The 8,000-nt window shown below is 56.8% G+C and overlaps 1 protein-coding gene across 6 annotated transcripts; it reads left to right on the top strand.

The window, feature by feature from the left end:
• The first annotated feature begins 1,798 nt into the window (after nt 1-1,798).
• Nucleotides 1,799-6,739, top strand: TMEM134 (transmembrane protein 134). 6 transcript variants are annotated; one of them, XM_025286780.2, is made up of 7 exons: nt 1,801-2,057; nt 2,935-2,999; nt 3,428-3,517; nt 3,674-3,750; nt 5,814-5,960; nt 6,164-6,217; nt 6,335-6,739. In XM_025286780.2, exons 1-7 carry the CDS (start codon nt 1,884-1,886, stop codon nt 6,415-6,417), a joined length of 690 nt encoding a protein of 229 aa, XP_025142565.1. In that variant the 5' UTR covers nt 1,801-1,883; the 3' UTR covers nt 6,418-6,739. The 6 variants fall into 6 exon arrangements, with proteins under 6 accessions (XP_025142566.1, XP_025142568.1, XP_025142565.1 ...); XM_006072712.3 differs by having other exon boundaries at nt 1,803-2,057; nt 5,916-5,960; XM_025286781.2 differs by lacking the exon at nt 3,674-3,750 and having other exon boundaries at nt 1,799-2,057; nt 2,876-2,999; nt 5,916-5,960.
• The last annotated feature ends 1,261 nt before the right edge of the window (nt 6,740-8,000 follow it).

The following is an 8,000-nucleotide window of genomic DNA, read 5'->3' as shown; positions in this document are numbered from 1 at the left end:
CCCAGACAGGATTCAAAGCAGCGGACTGAGCACACTGACCTGGGGGTCCCACAGAAGGCAGGAGGAAAAACAGGAGCGAAGGAAGGAAAATAACTCAAGACGAGTTAAATACTTAATAATGCAAGACGGGCCTTGTTCACAGTGATGATGCGTCACAAACCGTGCAGGATTGACTCAGCTCTGCACACAGAGTCACAGAATGAACGAGGGCGGGTGGATGGAGGAGCATGAGCCCCCCCAGCCTGCATTTGAATCCTGTGGGAATGCATGTGGGAACCGGGAGAGAAGCTCTCATTCATGTCGTCCACAAATATTTATTGAGGATCTACGTAGTGCCAAACACTGTTCTGGGCACAGTGGACACAGTGTTGAATAAGACAGTGTAAAACAACATAATTTCAGGTTAGGGCTGTGTGATATGAAACTGACTTTAGATTGCATAATCGGGCACGGCTTCTCTGAGAGGCGACATTAGAGCAGATACATACATGATGAAAAAAATCCCCCCACCCCCACCCCGGTGAAAGAGCAAGGTTAAGTGCTTTCCTGGCATAGAAAAAAGCATGTGCAAAGGCCCTGAGATGGAAGGAGCTTGGCCTGTGTGGCTGAATGAGGTGAAAGAGGGGCAGAGGGGGACTTGATGAGATTGGGACAGATAGGCAGCAACCGTTCAGAGCTCTGTGTGGGCTTTAGTCAAGAGTTCAAGTATTATTCTAATCACAATAGAAAACCAAGGGATGGTTTTATGCAGAGGAGTGACTTGGCAGCATATTTAAAAAACAAAAAAAGTTTTATTGAAGGCTAATACAAACAGAAATGGACCAGATATGTTTTAAAAGACCACATTGCCTGCTGCGTGGAGGCCAGTACAAGCCACATAAGCTCTCTTTTCCCACATCTGCACCTAGACAGCATATTAAAAAGTAGAGACATTACTTTGTCGACAAAAGTCCATCTAGTCAAAGCTATGGTGTTTCCAGTAGTCATGTATGGATGTGAGAGTTGGACTATAAAGCAAGCTGAGCGCTGAAGAATTGATGCTTTTGAACTGTGGTGCTGGAGAAGACTCTTGAGAGTCCCTTGGACTGCAAGGACATCCAACCAGTCCATCCTAAAGGAAATCATCCCTGAATATTCATTGGAAGGACTGATGCTGAAGTTGAAACTCCAATACTTTGGCCACCTGATGCGAAGAACTGACTCATTTGAAAAGACCCTTATGTGGGAAAGATTGACGGCAGGAGGAGAAGGGGCCGACAGAGGATGAGATGGTTGGATGGCATCAGCGATGCGATGGACATGAGTTTTAGTAAGCTCCGGGAGTTGGTGATGGACAAGGAGGCTTGGCGTACTGCAGTGCATGGGGTCACAAAGAGTCGGACACGACTGAGCGACTGGACTGAACTGAACTGCACGGTGGTGACAATCCCTCTCCCTAGCAGGGCCGTGGTGAGTAAGAGTGGGAAAACAGTGCTCAGGAATTTCCTCGGCACTCAAGGAGAGGTCTGGGATGCAGACAGCTCTATCTCGGACCTGTAATGCTGGCGCGTGGCAGCCCCTCCAAGACCCTTGTATGCACACCCAGGGATTGCCTCCGAGAGCGGCACCCGTTGTTGTTGGTCGAGGCGGCCGCTAGGCGGCGCGGCGAGCCCAGCTCGTTCTGGACGAGAGAGGGCCCGGTCCATCGGTCTGCTCGGCGCTCGGCAGCTCTGGCCTGCTGAAGGCGGACGGGGGGCGGGGCCGTCATGTAAGGGCGGGGCCTCGGCCAGGGCGCCGGACCGTCGAGCAACCTAGACGACGGCCCGGGGGCGGGGCCTGCGCGCGGGGGCGGGGCCTGCGGGCGCAGAAGGCGACCGCGCAGCGCGCCTGAGCGGGCCGGGGTCATGAGTGCCTCCCGGCCCCAGTTCAGCATCGATGATGCCTTCGAGCTGTCCTTGGAGGACACGGGCCCTGGGCTCGAGCCCAGCGGGGTCGCCCGCTTCGGGCCGCTGCATTTCGAGCGCCGGGCCCGGTTCGAGGTGGCCGACGAGGACAAGCAGTCCCGGCTGCGCTACCAGGTGAACCGCCCGGCCCACCTCACCCCACCCTCGCCCGAGTCTGGACGGACCCCAGGCTGGACCCCGGAGAACCGCGACTCGGCCGGAGCGGGAGACCGCCCCCGGGAGGTGGCCACTGATCCAAATCCCTGCCCAGACCCTCTCAGCTCTGATTTCAGTCCCCAGCACCTAGGAGCTCACCCCCACCCCAGCTGGAGACCCCAACCTTGAGTCCCCATCTATCCTGGCTACTGACCCGCCCTCTCCTTACCCCACAGGGATGGGGAGCTCTTCTATACTTGAACAAAATTTTGTCCATACTCAGAAGCAGCCCCGAGAGCCCCAGGCCAGATAATCCAACGGGAACCAGCACCCCCTTTTCTGTTCTGGAAGTCCCCACCCCATCCTTTTCTCCAGAGCTGAAGGCCCTGACTCACATGATGAGTGAGTCCTTGCCCGTGCCATGGCTCCCACTAAACTGGAAATGCCCCTTTTTCCAGAGGACCTCCACCATCTCTAGACTCCTTGTCTTGGGAACCTGAACCAGATTCCTGTGCCCCAAACCTTGAAACGATTGGCCTGCCCTTCCCTGGCCTCCTAAATCCAGGGCCTCCATACTGGGCCCCCGAAATACCATCCTGACACCTCCACCCTGACTCCCAAAGCTTGGGAGATCTGGCCCCTGCTGGCTCCTCCCTGCCAAAGCCCCCAGCACATACTCCTACCTGGGTTTCAGTTTCTGTGAATCACCAAACCCGTTCTGCTGGGAGGGCGGAGGGAGCAGCTGTCAAGCGGCCAGGCAAACAGCTGTGTGGGCTCCCTTTCTTCCTCTCCACCAGAGGGGAGTGAGGAAGGGCCTGAGCCCAGTAACCCCTCTGAGCCCTGTGTTCTGGGATAGAACCTGGAGAACGACGAGGATGGAGCCCAGGCCTCTCCGGAGCCGGATGGGGGAGTCAGCACCAGGTCAGGGCCAGGTGGGGACCCACCCCGTACTCCTAGCCCCATGCTTCTGGCTCCCGTCCCCAGGCGCTGCTCAGTCGTCCACTTCACCTCACTCAGCTGTCTCACATCCTGTCCTAAAGAGACTCCTACGTGGGGTCCCTGTCCTGCACCCTCCCCTAGTGCCAACCCCACCTGCCCACCTCACCAGGCTCTTTATCCTGCAGAAACCCCCGGCCTGGGCTGCCCCTGCCTTCTCACAGGTGACTTGTCCTGCAGAAACCCCCAGCCCTTGAATTCCTCTTCACCCCGGTCCTCTGTCAGTGTCCCCTCTCCTGTAGGAACACCCGGCCCCAGTCTCCACACCATCCCCCACAACGTCATGATTCCTGTCCCAAAGGGTCCCTTTCCTCACCTCCCCTTTCCCCTCACTGGGCCCACTCGTCCTGCAGGGATTCTGGCCGAACATCCATCCGCAGCTCCCAGTGGTCCTTTAGCAGCATCAGCAGCAGCACTCAGCGCTCCTACAATGCGTGCTGCAGGTGAGACTCTGCCCTGATCCCACCACCAGTGGCCCCTGCCCCCACACAGGCAGCCCCGGCTACTCCCCCACGGTCCTCTGGGCGGGGAGGGTGCCCACGGGAGGAGGTGGGCCTCCTGTCACGCGTCCACACTCTTCCTGCTCTGCTGCCGTCCAGCTGGACTCAACATCCTTTGATCCAGAAGAACCGCCGGGTGGTGCTGGCCTCCTTCCTGCTTCTCCTGCTGGGGCTGGGTGAGTGCCCTGCCTACCCCCATCAGGGCTCCACCCTCCTTTTGCTCAGGTTCTGCACCCCTCGTGAACCACCCAGCACCCTGAGGAGGCAGCTGGCTGGCATGACTCCACCCCCATTTTACAGATGAGGAAGCTGAGGCCTTGGGAGGGGCAGGTGCAGCCTCCTGGTCACAGAGCCAAGAAATCACACATAGTTGAAAACAGAACCTGGTTCCATGCTCCAAACTTTTTTTTTTTTTTGCAGTCTGTTTAATCCATTAGGGAAGAGAAAGTAACAGCTACTATTTATTCTGTGTCTACTTTGAACCAGGTGCAGAGCAGGCTTCCTTACCGAGGTCACACCGCAAGTGAGAGGTGGGGCCACGACTCAGAACCTAAATGTAGGGGCAGGTGAGCAGGGATACACCCGGCCCAGTGGCCAGGACTGCAGAGTACCCTGCCAGCCCGATCCACGGGGTACCTGTCAGTTCCCTTCCTCTGGAGTCTGAGAGCTGACAAGGACCTCTCCCCTGCACCCATTATTCAGATGGGGGAACTGAGGCCCAGAGCAGAGAGAAACCAGAGCCAGATGTTTTCTGACTCCTTTTCTCCTCATTCTGTGGGGCTGAGGAATCAGGGTCCCCCTGATAGAATCTAGGGTTGGGATCAAGAGGAGCCCATAACATAGGCCCAACTTGGCAGCCACTCTCTGTCCTCCAGGAAGGTCAGAGCCCCCTAGCAGGAAGGCTGAGCGGCATCCTTGCTTCAGTTTTGGGTGTGTGTGCAGGGGAGGGAGCTGCCACCTTCCCAACACTTGGAGTCACACTGGCAACCTGCCTTACCTCATTTTATCCTCATCACCCAACAGGGCAAACATTATTACTATCCCAATTCAAAAATAAGGACACAGGTAAAAGGTCACAGCTGGGAGGTAGATGAGCTGGGATTTAAACCCACATCAGTGACATTGCCAGGCCTGTGGGCCGCCACAACCCATAAATTAGGAAGAGGAATTAGAAAAAGATGCCTCTTCTGAGCGGGCAGAGCCCACAGCCATGAGCTAGGATACCGAAAGTGAGTTTCAGCCGCCATCTCATCCTTTTTGAGGTGTTCTGTGCAGGACACAAGCCACACAGCAGTCCATGGTGGTCCTGCAAGCCTCTGTGCTGTACCCCCCCCAATCTTCAGGGCTGCCGAGCCCAGCTCCCCATCTCCCCGCCCATCCCATCCTATAACTGGGGACCCCGGACTCTCAGCATCTGAAAAATTGATCCAGCCGTGACCTCAGCTTCCCCAGTGCCCACTGTCATTAACCAAAGTCCACATCCCTATGCAAACCTGGACTCTGCCTCTCCAGTCTCCCCAAAAGCTGGAAGTTCCTAGAAAGTTCCTCCAGACTCTGGGCCTTTGCCAGGCTGTTTCCCCGTCTGGAACACTGTTCTTCCTTTCTGCCTGTGGGATGCCCAGAACAAAGCCTCTGAAGTCAGATGACCTCCACCTTCCCAATACAGCCAGGGACAAGTTACTCTGCACTGCCCCCCCCCACCGTAAACTCTGTGCCTCAGTTTCCTCTTCTTCACAATGGGGATGATAATACCTATTCAATCAAGGTGATAATTAAATACGGCACTGCATGTAACACACTTAGTCCAGTGCCTGGTAGCACCTGGTAAAAGGTGACTAAATGGTAACTGCTACTGCTGATACTACCCTTGCTCAGCTTAGATGCCACTGCCTCCAAGGAGCCCTCTCTGATTCCCCAGGCTCCTGAGCTGCCTGATCACAGGAGTTGTAGCTTGGAGGTTCTTGTTGGTTGCTCCACTCTGGAAGGTCCTGGAGGCAGAGACCTCATCTGCCGTTCCCGGTGGGATTCCCAGTACCAGGCACTTAGCAGTTAAACTCCGTTAAGTGTTTGCTGACTGACTAAAGGAGCCACACCAAGGAGCAGACAAAAATGTCCTTTCACGGACATTTCCCAGGGCCTTCCAGGTGTCCTGCCATGAAAACACAGAGCTTGGTGAGCTTCCCCTGGAGGGTCTCTACCCAGGGGGCCTTCAGCTTAGGTGGGGGACACCATTCCTCAGACCTAAGCCACGTGGGAGATCGCGGGTGGAGGTCCCCACCCTGCCACCAGCTTCTGCCTCCTGCGGCGCCTCCCTCACCCTCGCGGCTCCATTTGTATGCAGTGCTGATCCTGACCGGCGTGGGACTGGAGGTGGCCCCCTCGCCAGGTGAGCGGCCCCTCCGACCCCCGCAGGCAGCGCTCACTCCCCTCTTGTACCCAGGGGTCCTTGGCAAGCCCTTCCACTTCCTCCAGCGGTCAGCACCCTCCCGGCAGGAAACAGCCCCTTTGACCTCGGAGAGGGAGACTTGCCCAGGCACTGAGCCCGCCTGGGAGCCTCCCTGCCCTGACCCGACCCCTCCCCTCCCGCAGGTGTCTCCAGCGCCATCTTCTTCGTTCCGGGCTTCCTGTTGCTGGTCCCAGGAGGTGCGAGTGGGCGGTGGGCGAGGGCGGGATGTGGGCGTGGTGGGGCGGGGCCCTGGGCAGGCTGTGGGTGGGCCAGGCAGTGGGCGGGGTCCGGCACTGACAGGCCCCGCCCTGCAGTCTACCACGTGATCTTCATCTACTGCGCCGTCAAGGGTCACCGGGGCTTCCAGTTCTTCTACCTGCCCTACTTCGAGAAGTGAGCAACCGGCGGTAGACGGCGGGATCCAGCGTCAGCGCCGAGAGGCCCCAGTGTGTGCGGCCTCCTCGCATCCCTAGAGGGGCACTCCCGGGGTCCGCGCCCGGCTTCGGGTCCCTCATCTCAAGGGAAGAGCCCCGCCGGGACCCTCAAGCCCCCTAGTCCTCTCGGGAGTTTGCTCAGGAAGTTTGGGGCATGTGGGTCTTGGGCCACTACCTGAGCCTGGGAAAGTCGCCCCTTCCCTCTCTGTGCCTTAACTTATTCTCAGGCCCTGGGGTTGCTGGGTTGGTGATGTTTTGTGCTAATAAAAGCGGTGCTTAATTTCAGCCCACAGTTGGCTTTTTACTTGCCACCGGACACCAGGCTGGCCACAGCCCCCTCCCAGAAAGGCCAAGAGAAGGACTGACCATGGGGCTGAAGGGCTCTGGGACTGTTCCTCCCTATGGTACACATGCAGCCCTGACGCTCCAAGACTTGCCCAAGGTCACACAGCTCATTAGCAGCAGACCTGGGCCTGAGCTCTTCTGCCCTGCAAGCCTGGAGAAGGCTCTCCCTGCCCTTAGCTGAGTTGGTCCTGCTGGGTCTCCAGTCAGAGGGGCAGCACTGGTGCCTTCCCCACCCCCCAGCCCTGGCCAGGGGCAATCTGGTGACGCAGGCCTGGGGCCTGGAGGCTGGTATCCTGGTTCCAGCCTGGCTCTGGGGCCCTGGGCTGCCACAGCCAGCTCCGAATGTGGGCCACCGGGAGGCAGCCGCCCAGACTCCTCCACCCACTGCCCTACTTCCCAGGCCCAGGGGTTGGGAAAAGCAGGGGCAAAGGACATAGGAAGCAGGGCCTGTGTGACAGAAAGCCTCAATGATCAAAGACTCTTCGAATCACAGAACATTGGAAACAGACCGTGGCAGAATTTTGGAAGGACCGAGCATCTCCGCATCTCAACAACCAGGAAACAATCTTTGAGCACCCTGAAATCTGAGATCATAATAGCTGCCATTTATCAGACTCTTAGAAGGCACCAGGTTGTATGCTAAGCACTTTACACAGGTTATTTCTGGTCATCCTCCAAGAAAACCGAGGCCCAGAGAGACTGGGTCAGCCAAGGGCAGAGTTAGGAACATAACCCAGGGCTTCTGTGACTTGAGCTGGAGGGGTGTCAGCAAGCCGGTATGGTCCCCAGCTAACCAACTGGCTGAATGAGTGTGGGCCGAGGAGACCCTGTTCATATTCTTATGTGTTCACAGTCTTCCACCCCTAGTAAAACATGAGTGCCACTAAGATGGTACTTGGTCTGATGTGGTCTCTACTGTGTCTGCAGCAGCCAGGACAGTACCTTTAGATTTCTGTGATTTTGTTGAATGAACACCAAGGCCCCTGCTCTCACACCTGATCTGGCCAACCCAGACTTCCCACTCTCAGCCACCAGTCAAGGCACTTTGAGGGGCACCAGTTAGATGCAGGAACTCCTAAACAAGTGATTCTCACATTAGCTGGAGTTAAACGACCAGTTTTCATTTCTAATGTATTATGGACCAATGCTTTAGTAAGATAAAAGCCCACAGTTGTATTACCAGACTAATCAGACAGAAAAT

This window comes from Bubalus bubalis, chromosome 5 (genome assembly GCF_019923935.1).
Source record: "Bubalus bubalis isolate 160015118507 breed Murrah chromosome 5, NDDB_SH_1, whole genome shotgun sequence".
Classification (NCBI taxonomy): domain Eukaryota; kingdom Metazoa; phylum Chordata; class Mammalia; order Artiodactyla; family Bovidae; genus Bubalus; species Bubalus bubalis.
Note: the sequence above shows the minus strand (reverse complement) of the source record. Positions and strands in the feature narration are given on the sequence as shown.

Coding starts and splice junctions, on each gene's coding strand:
- TMEM134 (XM_025286780.2), top strand. CDS start 1,884: ATGAGTGCCTCCCGGCCCCAGTTCAGCATCGATGATGCCTTCGAGCTG. Junction 2,058..2,934: donor AGTCCCGGCTGCGCTACCAG/GTGAACCGCCCG, acceptor GTTCTGGGATAG/AACCTGGAGAACGACGAGGA. Junction 5,961..6,163: donor GGAGGTGGCCCCCTCGCCAG/GTGAGCGGCCCC, acceptor CCCCTCCCGCAG/GTGTCTCCAGCGCCATCTTC.